Genomic DNA, 18,749 nt, shown 5'->3' on the forward strand with positions numbered 1-18,749 from the left:
AAAAACGAGTCCAATCTAAGTTGTGAGCGCAGCAAGTTGGCTGTTATCAAAGAGGGGTGGGTTTGCGTGTGTTTAGCCCCATGAGAAATGCATGGCAGTCGAGAGGATTTAGCAGAGCCGAGCAGCCTTATCTACTGCCTGCAGCTAAACAGCATCCCCTCGCACAGTCCTAAGAACTATGTGGCATTGATTTAATGTAGAATACCTGCTCGCAGTGAACAAGCAAGAAGCACAGGTGCGCAGCGGGCTGATGGACATAAATTCTGATATGATGAAAATAAGCAAGCCGCTTGTGGAACAAATGCAAAAATAGAACTAAAAGCAAAACAATCAAATAAGCAAACAACAAAGCACGTTCAATTATTCAGTGTGAATTATAATCAAGGGCTCATTGTGAGGCCACTGCAGCGACATGGTTTTTGGGTCTGTACTTAAAGCAGTAATGCATGAGTAATGTGTCGGCGGATGAGCTGTGGTCAGCTCGACCATGGACTGACCGGCATACCCAGGACATCTGCCCTTCAGCAAACAGTGACGGCATCATTCGCTCCAGCTCATCTCTAATTCATCACGAACAGATGGGATATGCTTAAAAATAGTCCTTTTTTTAAGCCGCAAACTACTGCGATTGCGTCATCTGCAGAAGATACCATGTTCGTTTGGGAGTAGGTGTATTTACTGAAAGCCAAAGTGATGGTTACATTATAGCTACTTTCTTACTCCACAGCAAAATCTAAACCAGAAACAAAGTTTTTCTATGCATGTCTGTTTAGTTAAAGGGGTCCTTGATTATGATTGAACTTTTTTAACTTTAGTTAGTGTGTAATGTTGCTGCTTGAGCATAAACAACATCTGCAAAGTTACAACGCTCAAAGTTCAATAGGGATTGGTGACATCATGAACGGGTTGGTGACATCATGAACCCTAAAATGTACATAAACCCCGCCCCCGGGAACAAGCAACAAAGCGTGTGAGGCCGTGTTGGGGTGCTTTAGAGAAGAGGAAGAGTTGTTGTCCCTGTTTTTTACACCCCGGAAAAAGTTTGTCCTAAGGCTGATGAGTGGTTAAAATTTATTTTTAACACTGTTCCTGAACATAATAACCTCAACATTTGTCTGTGCGCGGTACGTTTTACAGAGAACAGCTTCCAGAAGAGAGTACAATGCAGGCTATACCAAGGTTATTTTCATAAACGAAAACTGAAAATAAGACTAAAACTATTGGTCAAAAAACATTTTCGTAAACTGAAATCAAATTAAAAATTCATAAGTGAAAAACTAAAACGAAACGAAACTAACAACAGTTACTGAAAAACTAACAACAGTTACTGAAAAACTAACTGAAATAAAATAATATCATCGTTTTCGTTATTAATAAGCTCTTTACTATACGCACCAAAGCTTCTCCTGAAAGACGTAACCATTCCCATTTTGTCGGGACAGTCTGTTGTTTATGGATCACAACTTGTCACAACGATAATGATGTATAACGAGAAATATGAGAGATGACAAATGAAAGATACATCTCTGATGCACATGTATCTGCAGTGCAAGAAATCACAGGGAAAAGGGTACGAGCCTTGACTCATTCGTTTTGCCAGATCTTGCAAGCAAATCAGCGAATAAGAATAAACCCATAATAAAATGAAATAAATGGAAATGTTTTGTGCTGAAAACAAGAACAAAATATTAAAATTGTTGAACACAACAAATATTTTGGTCACTGTAATAATCTTTGGTCAGAATAGTGGATACCAAATACGTAAGACGCCCGAACGTTGCTATGTTTACCGCAGTGTTAATTGCGGTTTAATTGGGTTTGCCACTTCTGAAGCTTTACAGTGTGTACGTGGTGTGTATGTTACATGATTAATTCAATAAGTGCCATTAAGTTATTTTTTATTAAAATTTGTCTTAAAATGAAAACATTTAAAACATAGGTTAACCCTAAGAAGTCTGATCAAACAAACAAAAAAATCAGGGCTGATACTATTTCCAGATCATTTGTCACACTGGAAACAAAAGGTGCAATGAAATGTGGGAGACTGTTTTCTGCTCAGTGTGCTCTCAATGTATAATGTACATTTTGTCTAATTTAGTATACAGGAATCAAATTGTACAAAAAGTAAAATTTTTGCTTCCAATTCGAAGTCCACAAATATTCTGGTTCCTTAATTCCATTAACAATTCTAGTACTTTTGAGAGAGCTGATTCATAACTAACTGAGTCATAAAATGATTCATTAGAATCAGTTCAAGTGGTCTGAAACCAGTTCTTGATTGCTGTAGGTCACCTGGGGAATTCTATGCATAAAGAAAATGTTCAAACTGTGCATAGAGTATCAACTGCAAAATTAAAATGCTATTCTGAACACAATTCTTCTTTTGGCAGTTGCCAATTAGATGTTAGAAATCAGCAGCATTTCTTATTTCTCATGGACATTTGCCCCAAACCATCACCATGGGAGCTTAAAAAGTTAGTAGTACATTTCTGTTTGTCAATTCTTCAAGTACACAAGCTTTATTCTTGCTTTCTTACAAACTCCCAGAGCTTATGGCATCATCGCCCTCCACTTCATTACACTTTCTAAGCCTCATCCTGAGTCTAGATGCACTGGCTGATGTGTGGCGACAACCTGTCAAAGCCAAGTGCTTCTGACATCCTCTCCCCTCGAGCACGACAAGCAGGAGGAGGCCAAGGGGAATAACAGGACTTTGCGTTGTCGGACACTTATTGCTAAGCATTCGCCAGAGACCTTAATGTGTCAAAGGAAGAAAAAGCCAGAGTCATCAAAACTTTCTGCAACCCTCCAGCAAGGTGCATGTCTACAGTGGGCAAAGCAACAGTCATCAGGAGGGGAACTCCACTTGCAGAGCAGCCTAGCACGTTAAATGTGTCCTACACAGATTAATTATTTACACTGATCTAGTCTCTGCCTGTAAATGGTTAAAACACACTCAGTATCTGCGTTTACATGCAGCCAAATAAACAAATAGTAATGTGTCTGATGCTCAATCGGCATGAAAAACCAACATAATTAGAATTTTTTGTTTTTGATCAGAGTGGCTGAGTAGTTCTGCAGCACTTCCAGATCAGTTTCTTAAAACGAAATCGATCTCAGGACTTGTATAAAAGAAATTAGGTTTAGGATACATATAACCATTACATTCAAAATCAGCAGTCTGACTAAATTCATTTGGACTGATCTGTAGGGCTGGGTATCCAGTTTGATCAATTTTAGGCGCCAACCGAATTACCTCGATACCAGTATCAAAAAAGTCTCTTGTCGTTCAGTACCAAATTTCAATACCCAAGGGGTTAATCTCGTCAACGTCAGTGAGACAATAAGCATGCAGCATGATTGGCTGTGGCGAGGCATCAAGGAAAAACACTAGTTTTTGCCAGTTAGGCCCAGAGACGTGGCTCACATGTGAGGCTGTAGTGTGTAAGCATCCCAACCCCCATCGATGGAAAAGATGTGGAAAAGATCAAAAGTGTGGCTACATTTCACCAGGCTCGATGCCAAGTGCGCAATGCAATATTTACGACAAGATAATTGCTACCAAGTGGCGACACGACAAATCTGATGAAGCACTTGACAGTGCATAGAATAAACTTAAGAGCAGAAAGTTGCTCCATCTTCAACAGCAAGAAGACCTGGAGCGCGTCACCAATGAACCGAAACTCAGCGTATAAGCTACTTACCTCACAGACACAGACATGAGAAATAGGCATATAGAAAGCTTGAAATTTCTTAGACACTGACTCAGAAAACACTAGTTTATTAATAAAAAGGAAAAACATTTTAATTGACACATTCATAATCATTAGGCTACTTTTGCCAGTGCTTTGCAGCAAGCTTTATGTGTGCGCTTGAGCGCGAGTCATATATTCTGTCCCGCAGTGGCCTACATGAGTCTTTGAGTCTGTAAACAAAAAAGTAAAAAAAACAACGTTTTTTTTTAGGTAATATGTATTGTAATCTTGTTAAAATGGATTTCATAAAATTGGTATTGAAAAAAGTATTGTTCAGGAACCGGAATCAAAGTCAAGGTATCGGTATCGACATGATCTGTGCATGTAAATGCTAAGCAAGTTGGTAAGTCAAGGTACTTATTACAAGCTACACCTTTACATTTGCATTCTTTTCTGTAGATTATACACAATGCAGTAGATCAAGCACTCTACACGACAATACTCTGATATGGGGAAAACTGCAAATCACTTTAAAATCCAACATTTCCTCCAACTGCACTCAACAATGTTGTCGGTTTAGATTTAGATTTAGAATCAGAATCAGAATGAGCTTCACTGCCAAGTATGCTTACACATACAAGGAATTTGTCAGAAGCTTCCAGAGAACAGACAGAATAACAGCGACAAGTAAGATAATGAAAGTAAAATAAGTGAATAAAAATAAATACATAAAGTACACAATTTACAAAAGACAATATATGTATGTACAGATGTTATATACAATGCAAGGGAATGTGAATAAGAGGTGTGGTATGATAAATAAATATGAGTATAAATCAATAGCGGTGTGTATTGCACTTGTTTATTGCCCAGTGGGGGAATTGAACTGTTCATGAGGTATATCTGGTGCTCAATGCACTGTAGCGCCGACCAGACGGCAACAGTTTAAAGAGGAAGTGGTCAGGATGTGAGGGGTTCAGAGTGATATGACACTTCACCCTATAAAGCCTACTGTATCACGCATATTTCAGCTGCCCCTAAATTATCAACATGATCAAATCTTTGCTGAAAAACCTGTTATACACACTACTACATACCTTATATCATCTGATTGATAGCTTAAACATTTCTAGCAAGTAAAAGGTATTTTAATATAATCCCCCTTCAGGTCGTGGTACATGTGTCTTTTTGCTGTAAAATCTTGATTAATCTACTGATTTTTATTAAGTAAACGTAAAAAGAACTTCTATATTAGCAATATTTCAAGAAGAACATTAACTGAACTGAAGCAACTTAGGTTTACTTGATTGTCCATGCATAAAATTTTAGGAAAATCATATTAATGAGAGTATCAAATATAATACAACAGGCTTTTGAGGATCTCTCAATCATAATTTTACTGCATTGCATTATATGTTTTGCCCCTAACAATAAAAACTACCGAACTTTAATCATTAAACTAAGTATTTAGTATTTACATAGCATCGTACAAAGACATTATTGTCTATTTATACTTATATTTTATTTAAGTATTCTGCTATACGGTTATAAAGTTCATTACGATTTACATTACAAGATGTCAGAATTTCATCTTATTTTTTGGCTAAATTAAGATCAGCAAAACTGCACCAAATTGCATACTGTTGCTTGGTTTGGGCCTCTGAATAAAAAGTTATTTTTTCCCTCCTTGAGTCTCTGATATCACTATGAACTATAAAAGCCTGATGTATGAAATATGATACTAAAAAATTCTAAGTATTATTGGGTTGCTGTTCAAACCGCAGTATTTACAAAATATTCTCTGATGATTTGTTACTTATACAGTAATAACAGTGCAGTTTACAGTTTCATAAATATAGATTATTTCATGTATATCAGGTTTTACATGGTATAAGGGGTCTAAAAGCATGACATAAGCCAAATTATTATAATATAATACCCTAACAGAAATATACCATAGTAACCAGTTTTCAGCAAAATGCCACAATTAGCAACAAGGAACTACTCCAAAATGACAAATATATTTCTAAAATGTCTCAGTTTAAAAATAATAATTTAAAATACAAATTAAAATAAATAAATAATAATAATTCAGTTGCAACAATAAATGGAATAACTATAGTTACCACGGTAACTAAATCTATTAAGACTGATGTCGCATCATGTTGAGTTGTGATACTCTGCAGCACTAGGTCTGAAAGTGCAGAAACGGCTATGACAATTATTCCCTACTGAGTTAAGTAATCCCTATGGCTGCGAGGAAGCCGTACAATATTGAAAAGCAAGGCTAAAGGGCTAAAGTCTTGTGAAAAGGCTGACTCCTGCATTTTCACTGCAAAAGAGCCACTTTAAAAAGTGCATCATTGCAACAGCATCCTTGGAAATGCGCAGCATCTTGCTTTTGTGACCTTGTCACCAGTACAGATGCCCTGAAACAGTAAGATGTACAACAATTATTGCAACCAAAGAGCTAGCTTTCTAGTTGGCCAGCTCACTAGGTTTTAAAACACACCCATAGACACATACAGTTGTAATCTAATACTCATATCTGACTGCAGAATAACAAGGTGATACACGGTTTTTAGGCTGCTATTCAAACTGCAGTATTCAAAATTTTCACTCTAATGATTTTTTATACAGTAATAACATTGCAGTATATAGTATCATATCATGTAAATAAACTTAAACATAGACCTTGAAAGGAAACATCAACAAGCTGTCAACAATCATGTCCAGTTCCCAGTCACAATTCATCTAATGTTCTAGAAAAACAGTCCAATGTTGCAGAATGATGGTTTAGAGATTGTCTGTAAACACACTTATGACCCTTTCAGCCCAGTGCTGTCTTGTTCATGAAATATTAGTCAGCTGATTAATTGTTGTACAAATACTCTCGCCTTTTTCTTCATTCAAAGCAGTTCCGCATGTCCGGCCAAGAACCGCTGCGTATCCGTGCTTATGCAGGACATTTTCTGCTAATCTCATACCCAGTCTGCCAAAGCATACTGAAATCATTCAGCTATGAGCTTCTCTGGCACATATCTTATTTCACACTTGGTAGCATCCAGTCATTGGCGAGGTAATGTATTGTTAAGCTTGCGTATGGGGCAACATCTGCGCTTGATCACATCGAGTGGATTGGCCAAGTCAGGTTTTTAAACCTTGACATCTTTCATTTGGCTATATAGGCTGGAAACTGTAATTTCTGAAGTTTTTCCTGGCAACTCATACAGCTTGTCAAAGCTTTCACAGCATTCATATCGCATTCAGATTTGGACCAGAAGCCTCTGCAACAGTCTACTGTTGGGGAGCAACTGCAACTGACATTTTATGCTATTGGTGCCTTTAGCCGCCACCGTTTTGCTGCAGAAACAGCCAATCCGAGTTATTGGGCTTTTCTTTTCCATTCGAGTTAAAACCAAAACGTGCCCACAGGGAAGTCTTTGTGTTTGGCTTTGCAACCGGCCCTCAGTCCATGTTGTGGATTTAAACAACAACAGCTGATCAAATGATGCTGGCAAAGCAATGTCAATTGAACTTTGAGTTTTACACAGAATATATAAAATAGCTTCTGCTAAAAAATATTTTGCAGGCCTATGAGTTGCAAAAAAAGAAAGTTGAGGTAACACTTAGTTTGTATACTCAATTAGTTAATATTTCAATATTTGAGGTAAATGCTTTGTTATTTAAATAATTAGTTCCAATATTCCAATATTCAGTTAGTTGGATAATAAAATTCCATTTCCAATTAGTTAATACTCAAATATTTCTAGCAAATGCTTTGTTGAATAAATGATTAGTTCAAATTCAAACTTGGAATATTAACTAATTGTAATTGTAATATTATTATGCAACTAAACGCATTTGAAATATTACCCTATTATATACATGACACAGCATTTACTGGAAATATTGGAAGTGGAACATACACTAATTGTAATATTAATATCCAATATTTCGAGGAAAAGATTTTTAAAATGTGCTAATGTTCCAGCTGTATTGCACAACAATTCAAACTTTTTGTAAATGGTACCTCCTTTCCACGGAGCTGTTTAACGCACCACTGCACCCATAGGGAACACATCAGGTCAACTAAAATGCACCTAATTTGCATCCTATTTGTTGCAACAATTTCTTTATTTTTATAGAAGCATGTCACTGTGAGATCCAAAGATTGTGCATTGTGATCATCTCATTTATGTAGTCCTATTCGAGGCTTGGACATATTTGCTGGGAACTGATGCAACAATGTTTTTCTGATTATACAGTGTCTGTCAAGTTCATGGTTTATTTTATGGTTAGTGTCTCATGTAAATATCTAAACATCCATTACATTTTACACAGAAGAGGTTATTACTGTGAAGCCCTGCAAGGAGGAAATGACAATGGGGGTTTTCTTCTGATGAATAAATGAAGCATCCAGGCCTAAATGAGCCATGAAAGTCAATTAGGAAACATCCATAAAGTCCATTTTCTCCATACAGTTTTTAACGCCACAGGCTCTTGGTTTTCAGAAATGATGGGCCGCGAGAAATAAAGGACTGTGTGTGTGCATACACCATGTTTGGAAGAGTGGATTGTTGGACCACTTTTTTGACCACAGAAAAAAAAAATAGAGTCAAGTATTAGGCTATAATTTCCTCCGGGTTTCACAATGCAGTACTGAGCGTGATAGAGGGGCATAAATGGGAGGGAGTGAGCGTTTGGCTTGGGGGGCAGGGTGTTTGATGAACCTTTTCATCTGCACAGCTCTGTGAAGCAAGATGCTTTCAAAAAGCTCTTAAACAGAGCCCTGCGATGCTCAGATGCAGCCACGGGCACAATGTGCCATCTCATCTCATTCCACTGGAAACCAAAAAAGGCCCAGATTCAACCACAGACAATAGGGCTTGATTTTATAGTGATAGCACAAATAAAATAAATATTTAATATTAATACTGACTATTAACAATGAATATTTACTATATTCTAATATTTTTAAATCAGTATTGGCCAATACTGTTCATATATTGGTTGTTATTAGATATCATTTTTCATACTCATTTATAGGGCAGGACAGACACAAATTTCACGATTCGATTCACAAGCTTGAGATTCGATCCAATTCTGATTTCAATTAAATTATTTTCGATATTGATTCAATTGGATATATATCAGGCACAGTACATGTCTATTTTTCTTAAGGAAAAATAAATAATTTATTCAAAATTAACAATTGATTTGTATGCAAACATTTAAATTGCACAGAAGGCAGTTTTTATAATAATGTTTTTATGTAATAATGTTTATACCCCCTTTTTTAATATAAACATTTACAGTTTAAACATTTGATAAAAACTTGTTTTCCTGACGGATTTATACAAATATTAAATATTAAAGAACAGCTTCAGTAAACATAATGAATATGTAATAAAAAGCATATATTTAGTAAAATGCTCCTCTCAAGTTAATTTTCATTTATCTTTTTCTACATTTAGATTACCTTTGCCAGCATCTAACAATCACTTAAAGCTAATCTTTAAAAAAACACTAATGATTCACCGTTAAATTTAATCTTAATCTTTATTTATTTTTCATACTGTACATGTAGTGATGCCTAAATTCACTTGTAGCATTTATTAAATGCCTGATTTTAGTTTTTAGACAAAATTGTATAGATTTTTAATATCATCCATTTATCTGTTGTCGGCCATAACATGAAAATAATTAATTGGTTTATTTGTGAAATTTTAATATTGTCCACCGCTAAATGTAAACTTTAAGAAATATACATTTTTAATAGTGTACATGTTATGTTGTCATCTGAATCATTTAAAATGCCTCATTTACATTTTTTGTCTTTTTTTTTTTTTAGACAAAATTGTGTATAATTTTCATAGCATCCATTCATCGGCCATCAGCAATGACATTAAATAACTAAGCCTAATTGACTTAGAATTTTAGAAACTTTAATATTGTGCCTTTATAATTGTTTTTAAAAATACATTAATTTGTAAAGCTAAATGATAGTGCTAAATGCTTCCCTATAGTCCACAAACCTGCATGTCACAAAAAAAAAAAAACAAGCCACTCACCACAACAAATCAATAGTCCTGCACATTAACAGTGCACACAGCACTATGTGAGATCTAAACATGAGATCAGCAAAATAAAATAAAAAACAGTGTTTCGGATCATCACATATAGGTTTTACGGGTGTACGGCCACACATACACAAATCAAAACCAGTTCAACCAGCAAATTGGTCTAGTATTACACACCACAGACACTTTGCCCACTTCCAGAACTCACCATAAAAACCACAACCACAAACAGCAGCTTAATAATTTCCTTAAGAAACCACATCAATACATGTCATCCATGCATGAGTTTCACTGATCTATAGCCACAACCTGAACGACAGTATGTGGGTGTCACCTACTCGCTAATGAAACCTCAAGCTATATTACGGGTCGGCTGGGTTTATTGACAGCCGTGTTAGTCAAAGTTTCCATTGACCACAGTTACAGAACAAGCTACTGAAGGGCATGCTGAAACCAAACAAACAGCCACAGTAAAAGGGCCTCTATCACTGCTTTAAGCATATGAAGCAGACTTTGTTAGAGTCCAAAAATGCTAAGCATGTCCAGAAATTATGTTAAACCCACCCCGTGGCAATGATATATGCTGGGCCTCAGTGTTTACACGTCATTTGCAGAGTCCATGAAAATGCAAACCACAATCTAACTGAACAAAGTGCTCTGAGAAAAATTTGATCATCATAACATGTGCCATAAAAACCCATTCAATCATTTACCAGACTGACTTCCCTCCTCCCCTGACCATCAACTTCCTGTTGTGTCAGAATGTATTATCTCAGAGTAATGGATTTCATTCATTTACTCATTGATGGTATTTGAACTGAATACAGAATTTCCTGTGCATTAAAATATAGACTGTATCAGGCTCACAAAGTATGCAATGTGAAACGCACAAATGTACAATTTTCAGTAAAGCACCTCAGGACCAGGAAGGACCCATTTTTAGTACGTTACTAAAACTGCAATCTACTAAATGAAAAATGCCAAGAACAAAAATTACTAAAATATATCACTTCATTCTTGCAAACTCACAGCCTTCAAATGGAGAACCGACAAGAGAGTTTTACACATTTTAAGATGCTATTTGGTTATTCAGCTTTAGAAAAACAGGAAACTTACCAGTTCGCTCAATGTATTCAACACACTTCTCAATAAACAAAGGTATGGGCCTATCAGGAGTGACCAAGTTCTGAAGAGGCACCCCAAAATAGTTGCTCTCCCAATTTCTACGAGTTGGTGGGTACAATGGCTTTGTGGTCTTTATTGTCTTTGCCTGTTGAGAAAAGATAACACATTAGATTCTATGATCACTACAATGCATACTGACTCACGTTGCAATGTGCCTGCTGTTAGCATTTAAATAGGAGAATGTTGGAAATTATTTTCTATAATCATCTTCTTAATAAGAATCATAGAAATAATATAACATCTTTATTTTAAAGGATGCATAGATATGACAATTCTGGCAAATAATATTACAATTCTATGCTATTTTGTCAAAAGAATTAAACTAAAAATATCTTAAATTAAATTAAATACTAAAACCTAAACTTACTCATTTGAATCTGAATTGAAGAATCAATGTACAGTATTAAAAATTTTATATTCATTTTGGAGATTTACTAAAGATTTAAAAGTTTTATTAAATTATAATTGTTTTTAAAGATTAGCTTTGAGCTTTAAATGCCAGCAAAGGTAATCTAAATTTTAAAATAAGAGAAATGAGCATGCGCAATTAAATACACAATATCGACATAAACAATTAAACAAAAAATATTACTCGATGTGGTACCTAATCTTATATGATTCAAAAACCTTTGAGTTTTAAATAATAATTAAGTACATAAGTAAAAAATAAATAAATAAATACCAGCTCACCTTTTTGGGTTCCTTGATCTTTGGTGCTTTCTTTTTCTTCGTTTTCTTATCATCCTGCTCTGGGTCAGATGTGATGGCTGGATTGTCTATCCCTCCTTTCCAAGGATCTACAGGTGAGAGAAGTGGATCTTCTTCACTTCCTCGGTTACCCCTTCCTTTCTTCTTCTTCTGCGTTGCAGGCCCCGACTCATCGTCACTGACATCTGAGTGCACTCGTCTTTGATAGGCTTTTGTCTTGCTGAAGAGGATCTTAGAACGATGTTTATACTTAGAAGGCCTTCTGCCACCCTGAGACTTAGACATGGAGTCAAAGCCGTTCTCCTCATCCCCGTGCAGAGCGAGTCCACCAAACGAGTTGCGGATCTTGCCAGATCTACTGTGCGCGTCTTCCGGTACTGCATATATGTCATCACTAAAGCCTTTGAATTTGAGAAGAGTGTCGGCCGGCTCTGCATAGTTGTCGGATGCTTCAAGGTCATCACCGTGACCCATCATTGGACTTCGCGTCCTCCTGGAGTTCCTCATTCCAGCCTCAATGGTCCTCAGAAGGTTGGGGTCCAGCTTCTTAACATTGGGTTTGGGCAACACATTAGGCTTGGGTTTTACTGGGGGAGGCACTTTGTGGTTACGCTCGTGATCACCAAGAGGTGTGCTGTGAACCGGGTACTCGTTTCCTTCTAGGTCGATTCTGTACTTCCGTTCACTAGGATTAGGCAGCAGCTGCACATCATCGCCTATCGGGCTGTAAGGTGGCGGTCCCTCCCCATCATCCTCAGAGTCAGGGTAGTATTGGTAGGCAGGCGAATGGCTATGAGGTGACTGCGGGAAGACATCTTCACCGGTGCCTGTTCCGTCCCTGCTGTTGTCGAACATGAAGGAGCTTTCGATGTTGCTCTTCTTCTCGAGGACCTCGTTGAAAAATGGCGTGAAAACTTCTGTCTGCCTGTGATACTGGGACAATGAGTAGAGAGCGGTGAACTTAGCAGTAATTTCCGTGGCAATGTGCTCTCCTTCAGTCATCAGCTCTTTTATCGCATCATTCTCAAAGAAGTCTGCCTGGCTGTCCGTAATGGCCACCATTTGAACTGGAATGACATCCTGGACTTCAGCCAGGAACGCCCTCAGCATAGCCATGGAAGACTTTCGTTTTGCTGAGTAAACAAGAATGTACCCATGCACCAATTCGTCTTTTCTGATTCCAATGGAGGAGTGGTAGGAGAGCACAGTGACCTGTATGCGTCTGCGACTGTCGCCGATGATTTTGTCAAGGATCAACGTGTTGCACTGCCCGGGCTGTCCGGCGCTGCAGGAATGTGAGTCCAGGAACGGTGAGAGAATGAGATCCACACTAAATGGATCTCCACACATGGCACACATGACTATCCGTAAATCTGTCTCAGACAGATCTTTAATTGAGGGCATGGGGTTCATCATGTCGAAATTGTGCTTCAATCCCTCCAACACAGCTCTGAGGGCCTGTTTTATCTGAGACTCATTAAACTTCCTGGGAAAAGTGCCTGTGGGTATATCTACAAAAGTGCACTGTAACTTATTTGCAAGCTGCTGGCCCTGATGCCTTAAAATAGGCATGTTTTTGCAAATACTGTCGCGCTGATTTGCTAAAATGAGAATGAATGGCACTGGCTGGCTATACCTATCCCTTCTGCTCTGGGCAATCTCAGCTCGTATCCGGCTTATGCGGTCACCAATGTAATTAAGCGACTCTATAGAGCTGAAGACACAAAAGAACCCATGGGGCTTGAAAGTCGATATCCAGGAATGGTTCAAAAGCATGCCAGAATTGACATCCACAGGCAAAAGGTCTAATTCATAGATTTTCCCATCAAGGGTGTATTCATCATCAGTGGACTGAGCTCGGATTTCATTTGCGAGCTCCTGTGCCAATCCTTCTCTGCCTAAGAGACACAGGTTAACCTTATCAATGTTGGCACTGTTGTAGTAGATATTCGAGCGGCCGTGATCCAGCTGAACTAGCCTGTTGGCGAGGATTTGCTCGACTTTGAGATCGATGCAAGCCGTGCCGCTGAGGCATGTTTCTTTTGTGGGGTGATAGACAAACCCAATGTGTTTCAGTAAAAGTGACTCCCTGTCTGTGGCGAGTTTCTGGAGAGCTCTGTATCTAGGTTCCTCATTAAGTACGGCATGAATCTCACTCATTTTGTCACAGCTTGGGGTCGCATTCAAATCGAGGTCATAGAACAGCTCTGCGTGCTCAAAAAGCATTTCCTGAAACTCCTCTTTGGCCCTTTCAACTATTTCCTGCTGATGCCGACTGTAAACATCCCTGCGATCTGATTCAGTGATGTACTTGTACCCCTCATCCTCCATGACAAAGCACATGACCTCCTCCCACGGTTGGCCGGGGCTAATGAAATGCACTCGCTCCAGAGTCTTCTTGAATTTCTCCTTCATCTCCAACCGCCTCTTCTCAGATATCAAATGCTGGACGTGGTTTTGATAGATCCTCTCTCCTTCCATGGTTTTGAGGATATCGAAGGGCACTCTTCTGTCGTCGGTTTTATCGAGGTGGTCGGTCTCATACCATGGTGTTTGTTCTAACTCAATGAAACAGTACTGAAACTCAGGCCTGCTCTTCATAAGGCTCTGAGCCTCAGTCCAACTCAGCGTCTCAATTTCCTCCAGGTTGTTAAGCAACTTATTAAGAATTTTTGGCAGACTGGTAAGATAATCCTCACGCCGCCTCTTGATATGCTCTTGTCTCAGCTGTCCTATGTGCTTTGAAAAGATGTTTCTGGCCTTTTTGGTGCCTTCTAAGTTGATGTACTCTTCATAGTCTGGATGGCTTTTCAACTTATTGCTGACAATTTTCCAGCTTGTGTGATAATCTCGGACAGTTTGAACAATGAGCTTTTCAAACTTGTCTGAGACAGAAGCTACTAATTGTCTCTGGGATTTGTATGCTTCCAAATAAGAGATGATTTTGGGTTTACCTCGGGTTTTGTCCATCTGCTGCGTCAGAGCATTGAAACAAAGTTCCACGTTCACAGAAGATCGAGCTGATGTTTCCACCAACATGAGATTCTTTTTACCTGTAACAAACGTCTGAACCTCCCTCAGATATTGCTCGACACATTCGTCACATTTCGTTGCAGCAATGATTATGGGTTTTTTCGCCTTGGTAATTTGAGAATAAAGACTGTGGACAAATTTCATCTGGTCATCAAATTTTCTATTGCACCCTTTGCTTATATCAATACACAATACAAAGCCATCGATGTTGAGCTTGCCATCAGGCATCTGCTTCTGATCAAAATCCTGCTCCAACCCAAGCTGGTCTGTGCAAATGTACATCAGCTTCTCGGCAGACTGAAGCTTGGTATTTGCAGCCCGTTTCGAGTAAGGCTGCAGGTTTGTGCTCCGATGAGGCAAGAAGGTCTGGTCATCGATGAACTCAGTCTGCTCAATGACCTGGATTCTACACTCAAGGCCATCATCCCCTCGATGTAATACTTCACCCCAGTATAAGAAGTGATCGTTATTCACCACACGCCCTCCAAAGTCAATTGTGCTCAACACAGAAGTGTGCTCTGAGTAGTAGCAGTCCGCACTGGGGTGTACATATCTGTTGCATAGGCAGGATTTACCTACACCACAGTTGCCCTTCTCTTTCTCAGTGCCTGAGAGCCCAACGACACTGACAGCGTATGTCGGACGGGGCTCCTTATTCTTGGCCATTATATTGCCCCTCTCATTGCTTGTTACAGTAAGCAAAGTATGCCGGCAATGCAAGCATGTACTTCCATTTGCTAGTGCAGGCACATTTCCACGTCTCACTTTGAATGAGCCGATGTAGCTTTAATCTGGATCATCTGTCCCGCACGACTGCTCTTTCCCCTCCTATCACCTACCTGCAAAACAAAAATATTCAATTAGTCAACAATAAGATAAAGCTTAAAGTTTCCAATAGCAGAACACGGATCATTTAATATTCTGCATTTGATAACTTTGTTGACAACCTAGACACAATCGCAATACAAACAACCAAAATTGTTGCCTTGCATAATAAGCAACATAATTATTGACAGCTGAAATTTAAGCATGGCAGAGCTGTTTATAATGGAAATATTATAGCATTTACTAATATAAGGCATTTGTATTTTAATACCCATTTTTACAGTTAAAGTCTGCAAACACAACCACAACCTCTCTAGGTACAAAACTATCCCAAAATTTCACAATGATCCACTTCACAAATCTGATTTATTAAGCTCCTGTACTATGAATGTACAACTAGCTCAAGCATTGGTTGATCTTAATACAAGTAGGAGTAGTTATACTGTGGCACAAGCTCATTCAGTCGAATACACTTTTACTGAATGTACCCCAGTGTTTTTTTTTTAAATGTGCAAAGCTATGCTTGTCATCAGCAGCTTTGTGCTGATAAATAAATGCCTCTGTCAGTAGAAATAAGGCAACAAATTAACTAATCTACACTCAAGAGCATTCTGTTCATGATAAACAAAATAACTGCAAGAAATTATTTTATAAATGCCATTAAATTCAGTGTTGGCACTGATAGCATAACTAGAACCACTTCTGAATATGCATATACTCAATATTTGGCAATGTAAAGCCTGAAGTGAATCTTTTAAAAGAGTATGAGATGCTTTGATGAAAATTGTGTCATCATTTACATCATTTAAGCCTGTATGACTTTCTTTTTTTCAGTGGAACACAAACGGAGATGTTAGGAAGAATGACAGCCTGAGTCACTTTCATTGCATCGGTTTTCCACATAATGAAAGTGAATGATAACTGAGGCTGTCATTCTGTGCTCCTCAGTTGAAATATAGTCATACAGACTTTTAACTAATGAATTCCCATACCATTTCAATCATTTATCATTACTGGATAAAGGTTCGGTTTCACAGACAGGGCTTAAATTAAGCCAGGATTAGGCCTTAGTTCAATTATGGCATTTAAGTAGCTTTTATAAACATGCCGTAGAAAAAAAAAACATTACTGGTGTGCATCTTGAGACAAAAATGTCACTGACATATTTTAAGATATGTCAGTGCAAGCTGCTTTCAGTTAAAACAGCTCAAACATGCATTTTAGTCTGGGACTAGGCTGAAGCCTTGTCTGTGAAACCGGAGGAAAGACTTTTAAAGGACATTTATTCGTACAAATTCTCTAATGAATCTTTTAGACTATCTTGTAAACCGGTTTGACCAATTGAAATGAACCGACTCAAAAGAACAATCGGCTCACAAATCGATTCACTCTACAAAGGATCAATAATTGATGAAATATGTCCATGACTTAATTTTTGAAATGATCTTAATTGCAATTTTTTGTTATGGAGAGTATATGATGACAAAATCATTTTAACCGAATTAACCCTTTGTGTTGTAAATGTCATAAATAACGGCCGCATTTATGGGACATCAAAGACTGGACATCACGAGCGTTAAATCACGGACACATTGGACATCAGTGTCTAGAACCGTATGTAAATGTCTGCGGGCTGTATTTCACGCGCGAGCATGTAAAGCAGACAGAAGCATCTGCTGAAGGTGAGGAGGAATTCCGACCAGCACGCGAGCAGCAGCGCTATTGTTACGGCGAGTCGCGAGCCACACTGCGATCAGATGTGGACGCGACGATTCCCAGAACTAGTCGAGTGAATTATTCATAATGATTGCTATGACAACGAACTGAATGGGGGGTCCAAATTGGCAAGAATTTGTGTATCATTTACTTCGAAACACCTCAACCCAGTATTCACAGCATTTAAATCCCAGGATTTGATTTTCAGGTCAGAGTAGTTTTATCGCAGCAAATTAATTACACACACGCGCTAGTTATATTAAATAACAAGTCGATTTAGGTCAGTTTAATGTGTGTTAATATGCTTATTTGTTTTCGCATCGACACGGCCTTGCTCCTAACAAGGCATTAGATGCCTCCTTTGCTTGCTAGCTTCCCAGTTAGCCAGAGCTAGTTAAGTGTGACACCGACACAACACACTGTAGACGAGACAGACAAATCTGTGCATTTACATAAAGGTACACAACTATCGCCTACACATAGAAAAAACAATCACACATTTAACCAAATTCAGAAAAGCAAACGACAAAAAGCGTGCTAGAAAGTCACATACTCCGTGTGCATTCCCCTACCTAACATGGTCGCTCCCAGCTCCCGACACCACAGATAGGAGGAGGCATTCCAACTATTTGCTTTAATTTCAATGGATGCGATTCCGAAACAAATTCCAGTTTTGTTGTGTTTCCCGTGGGCGGTTGGAATAATCGGCAAATTTTCCTGAAAGTGGTTGTTTTCAGTCTTTTAGCAGTAAGAGTGGTATGCGTGCAATCGGAGAGCCATCCCCTCCCCTCTCATTCCAGTCAGTAATGGCGACGGATAGATCCGGCTCTCACTCACTCTCTCCACAGTCCACACTAACTTTTCCATTCCACTCACCGCGGGGGCACGACGCGCGCTCACGATTGCCTCTCAGTATCATGTTGGTTAATACTTTCTGATTTTTGATATCTTAATGTGATCTATGCTATAGCAAAAAATTAGTAAGTAAAAGCAAGGAATAAACCATTACAAATGCATCGATTCCATCTATCTATCTATCTGTCTATCTATGATTGATGTTGACTGGAAATAGCATTGGAAATACCACAAACGTTTTGCTTCAGGGTTGCTGGTTAAGTTTTAAGTTGTTTCATTTATTTGGGCCTTTTCTATGGATTTTAATTTTTTTCTGTTCTCAAATAGTACCATTTTAAAGTTTATTTTTTAAGTGCCTGTCTTTACTTCAAATGATATATTTTAATAAATATTTGTTTGCATATTTTAAGTTGTGAAATATTTTTATTGCACACCTCTTCTAGTTTACATTATTTAAACCAGTTGAGCTGGAAGTTGAAGCTCTGTTGTTCTGGTCTGGTCAGTTAGCATGAAGGTTCAGCTGCTATTTAGGAAGGCCGGTCTTATCCTGTTTGCACAATGTTTATCTATTCTTATGGAAAGACTTGGCACAAAGTCTAAAGTTAAATTTAAAACCATTTCTGAACCCAGACAGAGCTTTTATCATAAA

At 38.2% G+C, this 18,749-nt stretch overlaps 1 protein-coding gene across 1 annotated transcript in view; it reads right to left on the minus strand.

Annotated features, from left to right (window-relative positions):
• The window catches only part of arhgap5 (Rho GTPase activating protein 5), a 32,998-nt gene extending 14,918 nt beyond the window's left edge, over window positions 1-18,080 (minus strand). The window contains 3 exon segments of the mRNA XM_081347558.1: window positions 10,895-11,048; window positions 11,654-15,543; window positions 17,818-18,080. Of these exon segments, the coding sequence (XP_081203684.1) occupies window positions 10,895-11,048; window positions 11,654-15,370 (3,871 nt within the window). The 5' untranslated portion in view covers window positions 15,371-15,543; window positions 17,818-18,080.
• Between the last annotated feature and the right edge of the window lie 669 nt (window positions 18,081-18,749).

The sequence above is a fragment of the Scardinius erythrophthalmus genome, assembly GCF_964197995.2.
Source record: "Scardinius erythrophthalmus genome assembly, chromosome: 19".
In the NCBI taxonomy this organism is placed as follows: domain Eukaryota; kingdom Metazoa; phylum Chordata; class Actinopteri; order Cypriniformes; family Leuciscidae; genus Scardinius; species Scardinius erythrophthalmus.